This window comes from Melanerpes formicivorus, unplaced genomic scaffold (assembly GCF_026170545.1).
Source record: "Melanerpes formicivorus ecotype bairdi unplaced genomic scaffold, bMelFor1.0.p_v2 SCAF_43, whole genome shotgun sequence".
Classification (NCBI taxonomy): Eukaryota; Metazoa; Chordata; class Aves; order Piciformes; family Picidae; genus Melanerpes; species Melanerpes formicivorus.
Window position 1 is genome coordinate 5,280,205 of NW_027142395.1, and position 17,416 is coordinate 5,297,620.

The window sequence follows — 17,416 nt, forward strand, 5'->3', positions numbered from 1 at the left end:
TCAAAGTTTCTTGTTTATGAAGAAATTCTACTTTGGTGATTAGAAAATGTTTCAAAATACAGCTGGTTAAAAAATACTTACCAGAGTTTAATACAGACTGAGAAACTGACTGAAAAATACTGTACCAAAATTTGATGCAGACTGAGAAATACTGCCTTGCCACAATGTCAACAGTGGATGACCCATCAAACTGGGACATGGGACATGGTTGTTCTGTTCCTGATTCTGCTGTAGCTCTGACAGTCACCCCAGGGAGGCCATTACAATTTTCTGAGGCTCTGTGACATATTTCAATGTCTCCCAAACTCACCTACACAGGGGTTCTCCCTCCTTTATAGGCTTCCCAGCGCAACATGAGCACAATCTTGGCCCAGATCCATGACTGTAACTATAATATGAAAACTAACATTACAGTACTTCACTCTACCAAATATGCTATTAAGTTATAATTAAACTGGCATATTTGCAGTCCTGTCTTCCTGCTCTACTGTCATGATGCCTAAACTGAGATACTGCCAATAGCAGAGGGGAGATGGGAAAAGATGTAGGAAAAAAATAATTATTATTTCAAAATTTAATTAGAGACTATTTTGAAAAGCAGCAATGACCAAAAAAAATCCAGAAAAAAACCTACAGAAACCAAAACTGAAAATCAGGGTAAATTGAGTCCACAGTTAGATTTCTTTTACCTGGAAAATCTGGAAAGTCTTACATAGGGTGCTACTATATGGATAAAGTGACCTCAGATCTGTTGGAAAGTGAAGGCGGAAAGTTCTGCCCTCCTGTTAACCTTCCACTTCTGTTTGGTCCTTGCTTTCTCAAATATTTTTCATCTGAAGGTGAATATTCTTATGCTAATGCTCCAGTCCAGCTGCAAGGTAAATCAATGAGGAAAATTTAAAGCAACGTGAAGGACAATAAGGCTTTCTGGGAGCAGACTGCAGTAGCCATGCCTTTATTTGTTTTTCTTCTGGAAAGCTGGTTCTTTCTAAAGCAAATCAGATTTTTGCTAGTGGCAATAACTGAATTGCTTCTGATGTTTCAGTCTCCTAGTTTGTGTATATCCTCTATGTATTAATAGCTAGTGATTTCCACAGGAGAAAGGGAGCAAGCTATAATGCTGTAACAGCAGCCATATGAGCAACTGTTATTAGTTATTTATATTGCTATGTTACACCACTGCTGCCACACTGGTGCCCAGCATATTTCTTTGCTGCACACTAAAGTTCTTAAGACAGTTAATATGTTTCAGGGCTTTAACACAGATGACACCTCCTGGGACTGTGTGTTTGCACCCACCAGAAAGAATCTGGCCACAGGAAGAAAACATGCGTGCTTTTGGTTCATCCACCAGTGCCTAGACTTCCCTGGGAAGACCACTGGGGGAAGCTAATTTGGGACAGATAAGGAACAGACAGGGCAGCACCACAGTGGTCCCTGGAGGTACTTGTCACCTAGCTTTCTGTACCTGATAGTGCCTACAGTTCCCTCTATACAGCTGATAGAGCTGCTTTGCCTTTGAAATGTGGACATGCCCTATTCATTACTACAAGAAACCCCTATCTGCCCACTCTTCTTGCCTGATGCAGCCAGAGTTGCCAAGGCAGAAGGAAGGGATGCAGTTGGGTTTATTAAGTTATCAATGAAGCTGGAGGTTGCAAAATGCCATTGTTGGGCTTTTAGGATATGGGAGATAGGAGGTGCACAGCAACACAAACCCTCTTCCCTCCCTCTTCCCAGTCCATGTTTACAGATACCTCCAGCTAGACAAAGGTAATTTTAATAAAAAAAATTTGAACTCTCACCCACAAAGCCCTGTAACCGTAAGTTGTAACACTGACTGTATCTTTAAATGATATGCTTAGCTATGACATTAAGAAACTGCAGCCCTGGTCTTGTGTCCTCTGTGTGTGTTTGTATAAGTAATATAATTTGTATACACAGAAAAGCAAACTTAATAATCTGATAATACAAGAAAAGTGTTTGTCTTTTACTGTTGGAGGCATTTAAGAATACAAACACATTGAATAGCCTTCCTGCCTTTGAATAGTAATGTTTTGTTAATGCAAACTTAATGAGCTGGGTTAAAAAATGGAAAGGAGGGTCTGGAGTTAGAGCTGAAAAGTCATTTTTACTCTGAACCTACACTTGGCTGATTGTCTTGGGCTGTAGCCATGATCCCTGCTGAATAAACGATTTGTTTGCTTCCAGAAAAGTAAAAAAAAAAAAAGACCCTTGACATTCTTTACACAGCAGAAACAAGCTTGGGAGCAGATGGTCACTTACCTCTTTCCCCCCCCCCCCCCCTTCCTAAATGTCATTATGGTCAAAGTGCATACTATCTAGATATATTATTGTGTATATCTGTATTTTAAATACTAGCCCTGATGTAATTTCCTGAAGTCAATTGCTTTGTACTGAGGAGGAACTGGCCCCTGCATTTATAGTTAGAAGTGCACTGCAAAGGACATGAAATGATAAATCCCCTGCCTGTGCAGGCCATCCCCAGAAAGGTTCTTCTCTTCCCTACTAGCAAGTGCTCCCAATGGCTGTGGGGCTGAGTCCATTTTTCCCCTTGCTTGCATGATCAGTAATGGACTGCTGCCAGGGAGGGATGTTGAGGAGCAGGAGGAGCATGCAGCAGCAGCAGCCAGTGTCACTGTTCTCACCATTCATCTGTTCCAACCAGCAGCTCAGTGGGCTGTGCATCGCAAATGCTGATCGCGCTGCGTTTTCTCACTGTCCGTCCTTAGGCACTAGCAGATGTAGTTGCAGGAGGTATATAGATCAAACTCATCTTTTATTCATTAATACTTCAAAGTAAAAAAGGCATTAATTTGGCTCAGCCTTTTCCCCATGCAAATCCAAACCAGTTCTAATAATGTTTTACAAAGCAATGTCCCATTCCTGCTTCTATGCTTCTTCCAAAATGAGTACTTCAACAAGAAATACGAAGGGAAATAATGAATATTCTGTTTGAGGGAGGAAAAGAACAAAAATTCTTCTCAAGTGCTAACTGTATGTGTAGTAGAGAACAAAAATTGTATGCTGAAAGGGCAACATTAAACCATCAAAAAAGAGCAACTTCTTCAAGAAATTCATTTAAGATTCCTCCTGTTCTTTCAAATGAGGCTCATGCAATTATTGCTGGAGACTCTGGCCAGCAAAATCTGTGGTTGGCCTAGCCTGGAGCACTCTTGTACCACCAGGAAGGGGCATAGAGAACACCATTGCTGCAGCCCCTCTCACATCATCCTTGCCGCCTCAAGCCATGGGGCGCTTTGATCTAGATAGGACTTACACGTGCCCTTGTATCTTCATCAGTGTATGGTTGAAGCTGGTTATTCTTTATTCTGAGACAAGGGGGCTTGTTTGCTTCTCCACCCAAATTCACAGCCTTACCCCACTAGACATACTTGCAATGACTTAATCACAAATGTGGAGGGTAACTGAAAAAAATATAAAGACATGCTCACCATAGAGTGTCTGAGGTAGACTGACCAGATGCAGTACCTGTAAATAGTTTTCTAAAGAAATAATCCCAGAAGTTTAACGTAATTCATGTCAGGAAAACAATGGGCCAGCTCCTACACAGGATTTTTTCTTAATATACCAACCATCTACAAATCATCTCCTGCAGGCTTCTTATTCGTGGAGCTGAGACATATTGAAAAATGTAGAAGGGAAGTCAAGAGCGCAGAGTGGATACTTTTGTGACTGGCATTAGGAGGAACAGTATCTAGCACTCCCTCCTTGCCTATGGTTTTTGCTTACTAACTGCACTGTAGTGTCATCAATTGTCTCTACAGCACAGCCAAAAGGCAACAGGGAAAAGTGTAAACAAAAATACCCAAAACAACATGGCCTTGGATTTCAGCACAAAGGTGGTACGTCTTTCTCAAAAATATGTAAGGTGCACTGGGTTTATGAATCTGCATAGGCAAACATCCAGGATGTAAGTGAGATCTCCTCCTTGTGGGACAGAAGTGTACATGGGTGATGAAGCTTATCAAGAGTTTGGTGAAGTGGTGCCTAAGGGAGTTCTGATGTCTGCAGATGAAAAAGCAGGCATCAGTGGGATAGATCTTTGTTTTTTCTCAGGAATACTGAGATTCCTTGGAAGGAAACACTTCAAGGGAGTGGTTTTCTGGTTTTAATTGTATTAAAAGATAGTGTTAATAGACATCTCCATACTGAGTGGAGGGATCTATTTAGGCATGTTTTTTAGGAACAGTTTTTGAACTTCTTAGAATACTTAAGATGATGGAAAAGTGCACAGATTTGCTTGCCTCTGTGCTTTGAGATAGGAGACAAAGGATGCATGTGGCCAAATGTGGTGCATAAAGAAGGTGCACTTCAGTGCCTAGGTGTATGTGTGCTATGTACTGGAAACGCATCTTGCAGAAACAGACTAAGCAGAAAATTATTTTGTTGCCTGTATGTACTGGTATTGAAAAGGCTGGATGGGGTGCTGAAGATGTTACATGCTTTTTTTGCTTTTTTTACCTCAGTATGTGCTGACAACGAGAATGAACTAGAGGCAGACCAGCAGATGGACAACTTGTACCTGAAAGCTTTGGAGGGATTTATTGCTGTGGTGACACAGGATGGAGACATGATCTTTTTGTCAGAGAATGTCAACAAATATATGGGTCTAACCCAGGTAACTTGTTCCTTAGTACTTTCCTCTCTTTGTAATACAGTTCCTAGAAATGAGTCCTATGCCTAAATGCAGAAAAAACATATCATAAACAAAACACAGAATCTGTGTCACTGCACAAAAGACTGGAAATATAATGTCTCATTTTTCAGGTGGATCCCTTGCACACCAGACATCAATGGGGGGTTTCCTTCACCCTTTCTATCAAAGTTGCAGCCCCTTTCATGACTGCAAACTTGCCTTTCTAGGTTTTACTGCGTCGAGAACAGGCATTTACTTAACTTGTGCCTTAGACTATGAGACAGAGGGGACAAAGCTGCTTTTATGGGTCCCCCTTTTTTTGCTTTGTGGATTGGGGTTTTTCTCCTGTGTTGAAAATAGTGATGTTGACTGTTAAATGCACCAAGCAAATCCAAAGAGAAGGCATTGTTCTGGGGAGAAAATGCCAAGTTATGTGGAGGATAAACAAAGGGAAGGATTTGTGTCTGTGAGCATCCTGTTGATGCACTTAGTTCTGGTGTTCAGTTTCATCTGAATAAGTGGTATTCAAAAGTAGATAAATACTATTAGTTGCTTTTATTTGGCTAAATATAGTTTTTCCTTTTGCACAGGTGGAATTAACTGGACACAGCATTTTTGACTTCACTCATCCGTGTGACCATGAAGAAATTCGAGAGAATCTAAGTCTGAAAAATGGTAATAATGAAAATTGAAAATCCACTGTTTGCTTTTTAAATAATCAAATGAAGTAATTGGCTAAGAGTAGAGATCTGATAGTCATGGTAAAGGGAATTCTCATTCCTAGTGTAATCATTAACTGTTACTTAATACTTTGCAGATCTGTTTCATTTTGCTAGATACTGCATATATGTACTAGCATTGCCAACTGCTGTTTCAGTGCTTCTGTTTCATGGAGTTGAGTCAGAAATAAATGTTTTCCCTTGTAACATTTCACAAAGATGTATGTGCTGAAAGCTGAAACATAGGTTTAAGTCCACAAAGTCGCATTTAAGCTCCACTTAGAAGTTTTAGGTTGCAGCTCTACAAACTGCTCTTTGATAATCTGTACATCTTTGATGATCTCTGCAGGTAAATTATCTGAAAATTAGTCTGGTTTTATTGAATCTTTCCTGCTACAAATAAAAGAAATCAAGAAGCAAAACTGAGAAAACTTGTGCCATTTTTCTTATGCAGGTCCAGGCTTTGGAAAGAAAAACAAAGAGATGTCAACTGAGCGTGACTTCTTCATGAGGATGAAATGCACCGTTACTAACAGAGGCAGAACTGTTAACCTCAAGTCTGCCACCTGGAAGGTATCATACTTTAAGTGTTTTTGATACAAAAAAGACATTTTGGCATGTAGAAAAAGTATATTCTAAATTTTATTTCTTATTAAAAATAATTATTTCAGGTTTTGCACTGCACTGGACAAGTTAAAGTGTATAATACTTGCCCTCCACACTCTCTGTGTGGTTATAAAGAACCTCTTCTCACCTGCCTTATAATCATGTGTGAGCCTATTCAGCATCCGTCAAACATCGACATTCCCCTGGACAGCAAGACCTTTCTGAGTCGCCATAGCATGGACATGAAATTTACCTACTGTGATGACAGGTAAATTCCACTCATTTTTTTTTTTTGTCTTTTCCATGACTGTTTCTATCTTCTTGAACAGAACAAGAAGTCCTTCCAAATGTCATCCTGACTGAACCTGGTAAGCAAGGACAAGAAGTACAATCTGTTACTAAGACAGCTATTCAGTGGCTTGCTTAATTCATCTCAAAAGTCAGTTTATGCAAAATGGTACTCCTGCTGTATTTCATCCTTCTGCTGAGTGAGGAATTCAAGTTCACTGTCAGAAGATGAGGCAACTTAGAGCTGTAAGCATTAGCTTCTTGGGTTATTAACAAACAGAATTTCTGATCTAATTTTTTAAAGTGTCTCAAATGATGTGTATTACGGACCTTCATCAAGGAGTGTTTTACAGTTGTTTTAGGCCAGGATGCTGTTATCAGTTAGCTGGAAAGTACTTGATGCTTTAGATTGGCTAAGAATTGCTAAAGCATCCAGAGTGTCTGCAGCTTTGAAACGGGATTACAGCCTCCTGCTCAATGAAAAGCAAACAACCTCTGCTAGTTAACTATCTGCTCCTTTCGGTGGTGAAATGAAGAGAAGGAGAAGGTCTTGTGCCAGGCAAGGGGCTGTGTCCTCCACTCCCCAGACTTCCCTCCCGAGTGGGCTTCACCTGCCTGATTTCCCCTGGGATCTCCAAGGCATTTCATACCATCTGCCTCACCTCTCTGTCTACATATTGTGGTAATCACCCTCCCTGTGTGCGAGCTGAGTTTGAGATACCTTCCCATGAACTGTCTTCCTGTTTCCCCATGTCCCCAGAAAGTGCTGTCTGTACTGCTGTGAGCTTGGTGTTTGTTTTGGGTTTCCTAAGGTTTACGAGGTCAGTCCTGAATCTAATATCAAATTCTAATTGTAGAATCAGTAAGGTTGGAAAAGACATCAGAGATCGTAAAGTCCAACCTATCACCCAACACCCCCTGACTAACTAAACCATGGCTTCAAGTGCCACATCCAATCCCCTCTTGAACACCTCCAGGGACAGTGGGGATTACACATATGCTCACATGTAGCACAAAAACCCAGAAGACTGAGAGCTTGGGTTTTTTTCATCCTTCAAAAGTATTTTTAAAACCTGTGCTAAACCAGAATATAATTTTAAGCAATATGATGAAACAGCCGCAATATGATGAAACAGCCACATAAACTAGCAGTGTTAGCAGATGTAGATGAGAAAAAGATTACAGAATACAGAATTAACCAGTCTGGATCACTGAGTCCAGCCTATCACCCAACACCATCTAATCAACTAAAGCATGGCACCAAGTGCCTCATCCAGTCTCTTCTTAAACACTTCCAGTGATGCTGACTCCACCACCTCCCTGGGCAGCACATTGCAATTCTTTCTGTGAAGAAGCTTCTTCCTGACATCCAGCCTAAACCTCCCCTGGTGCAGCTTGCGACTGTGTCCTCTTGTTCTGGTGCTGGGTGCCTGGGAGAAGACACCAACCCCCACCTGGCCACAACCTCCCTTTCAGGTAGTTGTGGACAACAGTAAGGTCTCCCCTGAGCCTTCTCTTCTCCAGGCTAAGCAACTTGTGACTGACCTTCTTCTGACCCCTCTGAGAATTTAGCAGCCTGTGTGCTGTGACTAGAAATGTCCCCTGATGTAACAGCAGTAAAACAGACTTCTCTTGTTTTCTTGTTTCTTGTTAACACTTTCAGGGTGAAAATATTAAGATACCAATAGGACTTTCCTGCAAAAATATGGTATTGAGGATTTTGCTGTATTGCAGCATTCACATACCTCTGCTAAACTTAATACATAAGCAATTATAAATTAGAATTGGAGGGTAACTGATACTGTCCTGTTAAAGATACACATGCTTATTATGCCCCATCTTAAATAACAGGAGCTTATGTACAGGGAAGAATTTTCATATGCCACCTTCTAGAGGATTAGCTTGTGGGGAATTTCAGAAAATTTTCTTTAAAATCAGATCTTAAAAGCAGCATGGCTTTCATTAGATAGTTTTGGGTGGATGTTTCATTCATGTTTTATTGAGCTTATAATAAAGCTATAAGAAAATCCAACCAGACCAGGGAAGGAAGAGACTTCATGAAAATGTCAGGTTCTTCCCAGCAGATCCTCCTGGCTCTTGCTTCCCTCCCAGAGGGATGTTGATTTCTGTCCAAGAGGCAGCACATCACTAAACATGAAAATGCATAACACTCAGCTGTTCTTATCAAATTTGGTGCTGCTAAACAAATTGCATTGAAGGAGCAGCTTATGCCAAGAATGTAATTGCAGGCTGAGGAGCAGAGGAGGAAAAGCAACATGTGCCAGTCAGATGCCTAAATCCTTTTCAACCTTCTCTGGCCTTTCTGCAGTGATGCAGCAGGGCTGAGACAGAGACACCTAATCTTTCCATCCTCGATGGCAGCCTACCCCCTCTAATTCTGCTGTAGCAAACTTGAGTATCCCCTTTGCAGTTCATCCGTTAGGGATGTGTCTGTTTCTGGGAAACATTTATTATTCTTTTTTAAAAGCATTTGATCAAAGAAATTCTAGGATTTCTGAGTAAGTACTTTAACGAATCGCAGCCATACTGGACCTTACCGATGGGAGAATCCACCCTCAGCATGAAGTTTAAATGGCTACAAAAGAGACCTGCCCTTGTAGGTGAAGCTGAAATTTATCTTTGTGGAAAATAGAGATCACATTGGTCATCTCCTCTGTGTCACAAACCAACATGCAAAATACAGGCTGGCTACATTTCAACAATTTTTAACAAAAACTAGTTGGCTGACATGAAATGCTGTGATTCAATTTTGGCTAGGAGGGTACTGGACAGATGTGATAGGAAGCAGCCAAGACTGTCCTTATATTTTGCCTTCCGTGAAATAATTTATATCTATGGGCCTATGACTTGCCAGTACTTAGATGGGAAACGTTTCTCTTCTGAAAACAGCTTTTGCAGGGTAATGAACCTGTAAAGAAAGGTTTGTGAGATAAAAACAATTAAAATAAGTTGTTCTGCTAAATGTCTGTTTCAGCCATTCCTGGAGAGCAATTTAAAAAATGTTCCCTTGTTCCACTTATCTTGGCTAAGTGGTTTACAGGAAGGATTATTTTAGCTGTAATATGGAAATGTTGATCAGTGGTACAATTCAATAATCCAAGTGAGGATTTAGTTCAGCTGCACAATGCTTTTGTGTCAGAGAAGATCACCAGTGAGGGTGTTTCAGTCAGAAAAAAAGGCTCCAAAACTTGGAGCCTGATGCTCAGCCTATCTTCCCGTGTAGGGCCATGGGGGCGATGGGTAGATAGAAACAGTGGCAGTATGTTTCTGTGGTGGAGGAATACACCCCAAAAAAGGTGATAAATACATCTGACTTTGATAGAAGGGTCCAAAATTTCAGGTGTTCCAGCACATGCGGTCGCAGTCGTTATGCATAAAAAAGGAATACCATATGCTGTGTTTTGGAGGGGAACAGAGTTTTGAAGGCAGGAAGGGTATTGTGGCACTGAAGGTGGTGATGTTTTTTCACCCTTACAACCTCTCTGGGGTGCTCGGGATGGGAGAAGGACACAGTCTTTGCCTATAATTGTGGGTGACATGCATGAGGGGAGAGAAGGATAAGGAAACAAATATGTTGTGCATGAGCTGAGGTGTTCAGGCAGCAACTTGAGGCTGTGTCACAAACCAGTTCCCTGGCACCAGCACACTGAAAAGCCTATGTTCTCTGTTACTTTGAAGGCATGGCTTGCTTTGGGGAATTGTATGGTCCTAGTTACAAGAAACCAAATTAGTTATACGTTTTTTTTCTTTTTATTGATTGGAATATTTTAATGAAAGATTTGAAAACCAAAAGGGAGTGAAGGAGGATGTGTGGTGATTCAGAAATAGGTGCATGGAACATGCCAAGTCAACAGTGTTGGTCTCAGGTTTATTCTGAGTCTACAAGTGAGGTCCATGATGTGCCCAACTGAGAGGAATGTCCCTCTAGAACAGGAACATGCAGGCACAGGACCTTATATGAGGATTTAAGTCAGTTTGCCTTTCAGGGTATATGTTGCAAATAGTTTAAAATTAGATCCTGGTCAAGTTTTTCATGTAACCATCTAGAATAATAAACCTTTATTTAGAATAAACCAAAGCAGGTTGGAAGAGACCTTCAAGATCATCGCGTCCAACCAATCAACCAATCCAACCCACCTAAACAACTAACCCATGGCACCAAGCACCCCATCAAGTCTCCTCCTGAACACCTCCAATGACAGCAACTCTACCACCTCCTTGGGCACCCCATTCCAATGGGCAATCACTCTTTCTGTATAGAATTTCTTCCTAACATCCAACCTGAATCTCCCTTGGTGCAGCGTGAGACTGTGTCCTCTTGTTCTGGTACTGGCTGCCTGGGAGAAGAGACCAACCTCTGCCTGTCTACAACCTCCCTTCAGCTAGTTGTAGAGAGTGATAAGGTCATCCCTGAGTCTTCTCTTCTCTAGGCTGAGCAATCCCAGCTCCCTCAGCTCCTCCTCATAGGGCTTGTGTTCCAAACCCCTCACCAACTTCGTTGCCCTTCTCTGGACTCGCTCCAGCAAGTCAACATCCTTCCTAAACTGTGGGGCCCAGAACTGGACACAGGACTCGAGGTGTGTCCTAACCAGTGCTGAGCACAGGGGCAGAATGACCTCCCTGCTCCTGCTGGCCACACTGTTCCTGATGCAGGCCAGGATGCCATTGGCCCTCTTGGCTGCCTGGGCACACTGCAGGCTCATGTTCAGCCTACCATCGACCAGTACCCCCAGGTCCCTCTCCACCTGGCTGCTCTCCAGCCACTCTGACCCCAGCCTGTAGCTCTGCATGGGGCTGTTGTGGCTGATGTGCAAAACCTGGCACTTGGATATGTTCAATCTCATGCCGTTGGATTCTGCCCATCTGTCCAGCCTGTCGAGGTCCCTCTGCAGAGCCTCTCTACCCTCCAGCAGATCAACTCCTGCCCCCAGCTTGGTATGATCAGCAAATTTACTGATGATGGACTCAATGCCCTCATCCAGATCATCAATACAGATGTTAGAGAGCACAGGGCCCAGCACTGATCCTTGCGGCACACCACTAGTGACTGGCTGCCAGCTGGATGTGGCACCATTCACCGCCACTCTCTGGGCTCAGCCATCCAGCCAGTTCCTAACCCATCGCAGTGTGCTCCCATCCAAGCCATGGGCTGACAGCTTGGCCAGAAGTTTGCTATGAGGGACAGTGTCAAAGGCCTTGCTGAGGTCCAGGTAGACTACATCAACAGGCCTCCCCACATCCACCAGGCGGGTCACCTGATCATAGAAGGAGATCAGGTTGGTCAGGCAGGACCTGCCCTTACTAAATCCATGCTGGCTGGGCTTGATCCCTTGGCCATTCTGGAAGTGCTGTGTGATTGCACTCAAGATGACCTGTTCCATGATCTTGCCTGGCACTGAGGTCAGGCTGACAGGTCTATAATTCCCTGGCTCATCCAACCGGCCCTTCTTGTGGATGAGCACAACGTTGGCCAGCTTCCCGTCTTCTGGGACCTCGCCAGTGAGCCAGGACTGCTGGAAAATGATGGAGAGTGGCTTGGCCAGCTCATCTGCCAGCTCTCTCAGCACCCTAGGATGGATCCCATCTGGTCCCATGGACTTGTGGGGATCCAAGCTGCTGAGGAGAATTCCAACCACATCCTCATGGAACAGAAGGAAACTGTGCAGCTCCCTGGCTCCTTCTGCCAGCTCTGCAGGCCAGCTGTCAGGAAGACGTTCTGTCCTTCTAGTAAAAATTGAGGCAAAGAAGGTGTTAAGTAACTCTGCCTTTTCCTCATCCTTTGATACAACATTTCCCTCCATGTCAACCAAGGAGTGGAGGTTGTCCTTTCCCTTCCTCTTGCTATTAATATTTATAGAAAGACTTTTTGTTGTCCTTTACAGTAGAGGCCAGTTTAAGCTCCAAATGTGCTTTTGCCTCCCTAATTTTCTTCCTACATGATTTGGCAACATCCTTAAACATTCCATGGGTTGCCTCCTCTCTCTTCCAAAGGTGATACACCCTCTTTCTTTCCCTTAGTTCTATTAAAAGTTTGTTAACCATCCAGGCTGGCCGTCTGCCCCGGCAGCTCATCTTCCGGCACATTGGCACAGTCTGTCCCTGAGCCTTCAACAGTTCTTCCTTGAAGTAGGTCCAGCTCTCCTGGACCCCTTTATTATTAAGGGCTCTATCCCAAGGAACCCTCTGAATTAGTTCCTTGAGTAACCTGAAGTCTGCCCTCCGGAAGTCCAGAGTGGAGGTCTTCTTGCTACTCCTCTTAGCTTGACCAAAACCCAAGAATTCAATTATCTCGTGGTCACTGGACCCCAAATACCCTCCGACCACCACATCACCCACCAGCCCTTCCCTGTTGGTGAAGAGGAGGTCAAGCATAGCCTTGCCCCTGGTAGGCTCTCACAGCACCTGGGATAAGAAGCTGTCCTCCATGCATTCTAAGAACCTCCTAGACTGTCTCCTGTCTGCTGTGTTGAGATCCCAGCAGATGTCAGGCAGGTTGAAGTCGCCCATGAGAACAAGGTCCGGAGATCTTGAGACAGCCTTAAGCTGCCTATAGAATGCTTCATCAACATCTTCCTCCTGGTTGGGTGGTCTATAACAGACTCCAACCAGGGTGTCTGCCCTGCCAGTCTTCCCTCTAATTCTTACCCATAGGCATTCAACCCGAACGTCCCTAATCTCCATCTCAATGGCATCTAGTGCCTCCCTGATGTAAAGGGCCACCCCTCCACCCCTTCTTCCTTGCCTGTCTCTCCTGAAGAGCCTGTAGCCGTCAATTGCAGTGCTCCAGTCATGTGAGTCATCCCACCACATCTCTGTGATGGCAAGTACATCATAATTTTCCTGCTGCAACAGGGCTTCCAGCTACCACCAAGCCTGGTGGCAATTAGTAAATTTCACTTACGAGCCTCGACGAGATCACATTGAAGCCCATGTCCTCACCATCAGTACGGCAGAAGAAAGAGCTATCTTTCCTATCCTCACTCTAGGGACAATACATCAACATGTCATTGTCAGACCAATAGACCACAATGTCTGGGCCAGTTATGATTATACCAAAAATAGGTGGCAATCAGTTAGCACAGAGGCATGTATTCCTAGAGGACAATTAGGCTATGTTTGCGAAAACGCTGTAGTAGAAGCAGAAGATTTATGCTTAGATGTCGAAAATAGTGTATGTACCTTTGAAATGCTTTCACATAATAGAACACAATCACAAGTTTACTATATAGGGAATGGGTGTGCTTGCGTGAGGACAGCTTGTGACAACGTCACTATGGATAATTGCCAAGAGGAGACTAACAATACTAACTTCTGTGTGTGCAACTTCACCAAGATAGTGGGTTGTGATTTTCACTATACTGTCCCAATAACTACTCAACAGCTAATTAACGCAGATTTTAATCTATATCAAGAGATACCGAAATTACAAATAGGGATGGACGTCAAAATTCTTAAAGCGATGCTCGCACATCCTAAAGTGAAGAAATTGGTGCAACAGGTGAATCAAACGACTAAACGAATGGTATGGCAGGTAGAACATAATTCAGAAAAAAATAACAGATGTCCTGACCAAAGTAGAACAAGTAGGCCAGCATCATTGGTGGGACATCTTTACAGGATACTCCCCAACAGCTACACAGGTCTTCAACTATCTGGTGCACCCAATACTAATAGTAATTGTAGTTCTATTGTAGTTACTATTAACTCTCACAAATATTTGTATGTGGTGGAGACTAAGAATCATAATGAAAAGGACCCAAATGGTTTGGGCTATGGTACGAGCGTATCAGAGCCCTATAGGATTAGAATTTGACGAAAGAATTCGTAAGTTATAAGAAAAAAGGGGGGAAATGAAGCCCCAAAACAGATAGCTTTCGAGAATGTGAAGCAATTGAAGGAAGCACAAACCACATAGAGCAATAAATCGCTAAGGCCTGGGACACTGTGACAGAAAAAGGAGATAAGTGATAAGGGCTGACGAAGTGAGCATGATTCAGAACCAGAAAGGTCAAACTGACCCTAACAGCCTTGTCCAGTCAGTAAAACTAAGCCAGGCACACCGGGAATTGACCACCAAGAAGATCGTCAAAAGAGATGTCCCTGCCCACGCTCCGCCTACACCACGCCTCTTATGAATATGTATGCAAAGATATGATTATGTATGTGATCTGATGCAATACCACATCCAAAACTGTATAAAAGACATGCTTTTGTTACGGGAAAGGCAGAAATCCATTTAGTGATTTCTCCAACGCGTTGCTAGTAAAATACCTCCTGTCTATCTGACTTAAACTGAGTCTCTTAGGCAGTTATTCTTGCCTTTTGGGGCAAAATTCGGCATCACTTCTGTTCTACCTCAGTCTGGGTCGACACTGATTTTTTTAGGGAGATTTTGCTGTGAGTTACAACCATGGCTATCCCAGGCCACAGCACCTACTGCACAACAACAACGGAAAAAAAAATAATTTAGAAAAAGTGGGGCGGCACGTGAGAGTACAAGAGAATACGGGCTGCCTGACGAAGAGAGCCCCCGCGAGCCGCAGCTGAGCCTTTTAAATTCAGCCGCTCCCGCCACTGGGATCACGAGTCTGACCACGTGAAGTTTCTTTGCCTAGCAGGGCAGATACACCCAACCAGTTTTGTCATCCCTCTGGGCAGTAGTCCCAGGATTTGGGGTTTGGATTTGGTTTTGGTTTGTTTTGTTTTAATTAGCCTGGGTTAAAGTAGAGGAAGCCATGAATACTTTCTAGAGGAAATGTGGGTACTTGGCAGGACTGTGATACTGCCATGCTGCCTGCGCTAGCAGGCTGGCCGAGTAGTTAACCCCAGACATAGTGTCTGTGTTGGGCTTTATTATTTGTTTTTTCTCTCTCTCTCTTTTTAAAACTCATTCTGCTTTAAGTATAACTTTGTTTGTTCCTGTCAGGACCGATTTAATTCAGTAATTTGGTAACAGTTTGAATACAGAAATACTTTGTTAAGAGATCCACACCCTCACACACACACAGACCACACATGGCCCAGTTGAATATACACCCGGCTATTTTTTAATGAGCAGTAAACATTACAGGAGGGTCTCACAAGGAGCCAGATTTCTCAGTCCTGATGGTTCTTACAGTACTGTTTTAACTCAAGAAATGGTATGCAGAAAAAGTGTTGTGCTCCCGTAGAGCAACAGAAAAGCACAATTTTAAGAGAAACCAAAGCACTGAAATAGCTCATCTTGTAGGAGATGCAGCCTTTGAAGCAGTGAGCTTTGTTTATTCTACCATGTCTCAAAGAGATAAAGCAGAGGAAAGTTGTACAAATCTAGAAATAGGATTCAGATCACTAGTTTCTCCATTATGCACCATCAGCACAAAACTCTGCCTTTACTCCACATCCCAAGAAATGGGTCTGTTAAGAGAAACTGAAACAGTGCCCCAAAAGTATTTAAATAGTGGTAGTGGGCTACTGCCCATGTGTTTACTGTGCTTTCTGAGATTTTGACCTTCGTATGTCACAGTGACAAGTTTAGCTCAGAAAACTGAAGTTTCAGTCTGGCAAAATTAAGATTCCTCCAAAGGTATTTGTGTTTTCAGAAATGAGTGATTAACAGAATAAACAGCCTCTCGGCCCACCTCTCTTCAACAAAATTTATTATTATTCTAATTAGCACCAATTTAGTTTCTACAAATGCAAAGGAAATACAAAGCCCAGCATGGCATGAATGCCATTCAAAACCACCATACAGTTTGTTTTCCAAATTGTCATTCCACAGCTTGCACAAAGAACAATTTTCTGTCAGGTGTCTAAGCAAAAGTAGAAGTCTTGTGTCCTGGACTCAATTTTTGTAAATGACCCTTTGGTTCCATGAGGCATATGCTATCCTGTGCTTCTGCTATTTATGTACTCCTCCCCCTCCTCCTAGCTCTGCGGGATCCTATTTCTTTTGCATTCAGTCCTCTGTGTATTCATTTGGCATTTTGTGTTGCTAAGAGGCATGCCAAGTTTGGTGAGTGCACCTCACCAGCAAAACTCAAAGTGATGTTCAAGTGAGGTCAGTGCAGGGACCTTTATTGGAGCACTTGCAGCCTCCTGGCCCAGGTGCTGTTCAGGCTCTCAGGTATGGCCACTCTTCTTCTACAGACATCTTGGGAGAGTCACAGGATGAGTGTGATAGAGGTGGACATAGCTGCCTGATGCCCGCTTTGGTCCTGGTGCGTAATGTAGCATGGAATTGGCTAATCTGATTTTCAGCCCTGTGCTGCCTGCACTGCATGAGTTTTTTTAAGCTTTTCAGTGTCAGCAGCACTAGAGTAGGGGTAGAGGAGGGTGTGATCTGCCCATTCATGTACCCAAAACCAATACTGCTAAGAATTCTTGGAGAGATGGTGTTTATTATAAAATAGTGGCATTTGAAATTGCTTCAAGGAAACACTGTCAGCCAGTGTTCAGGTTTTGGGGCAATGAGAGAAAAACACTCCAATGTTTTTTTAAAAAGTCATTTAAATCTTAAGAGGGTTTAAAAGAAGTGTAATGAATGTGAATGTGCTTAGCCATATTTATTTTATTAAGCATTTAAAAACTTGATTTTAGTACTAATCTTGATTAGCATTTCACTGTTGCCAAGCTTGACTTCAGAATTCATGTCGTGTTGCGGGGTTTGTGGGTGGTTCTTTGATATCTTATTTTTCTCAGAGTAATTTTGTAGTGAAGGCGCTTGCCATGAACAGTGAGGAGCAATTTGAGGGGGCAGTTACAGGACTGGAATAGACAATTTTGCATGGAGATTGCAATTCCTATATGATAAAGAATCCCTCAGCCTGCTGTCATGCATATTTTTTGCTTGCTGTCACAGTTGTACTGTTGATACTCATGAAGGCTTTAATGTGGTTTGGATTTGCATTGATGCTGCTGGGTACATGGCGCATCAATTTTTCCCCATTACCTATATATCCTTTTCCTTTTCCCTGGTCAAATTTGATTTGCTCCCAATGACTGGATTAAAGGTAAATCCTCAGCTTCCTGAATTTTAAAAGCCTTTCACTAGTGATGAGCTCCAAACTAAATGGGATGGCTTTATGATATTATATAACCAAAGGCCATAGTTTCTGGTTTT

General features: G+C 42.8%; 1 protein-coding gene across 5 annotated transcripts in view; it reads left to right on the forward strand.

The window, feature by feature from the left end:
* The window catches only part of EPAS1 (endothelial PAS domain protein 1), a 95,434-nt gene that overhangs the window by 54,443 nt on the left and 23,575 nt on the right, over window positions 1-17,416 (forward strand). For all 5 annotated transcript variants that reach the window (XM_068158889.1, XM_068158890.1, XM_068158886.1 and 2 more), the window contains exons 3-6: window positions 4,512-4,663; window positions 5,272-5,356; window positions 5,855-5,973; window positions 6,072-6,274. In XM_068158889.1, the coding sequence (XP_068014990.1) occupies window positions 4,512-4,663; window positions 5,272-5,356; window positions 5,855-5,973; window positions 6,072-6,274 (559 nt within the window). The remainder of the gene's footprint in view (window positions 1-4,511; window positions 4,664-5,271; window positions 5,357-5,854; window positions 5,974-6,071; window positions 6,275-17,416) is intronic.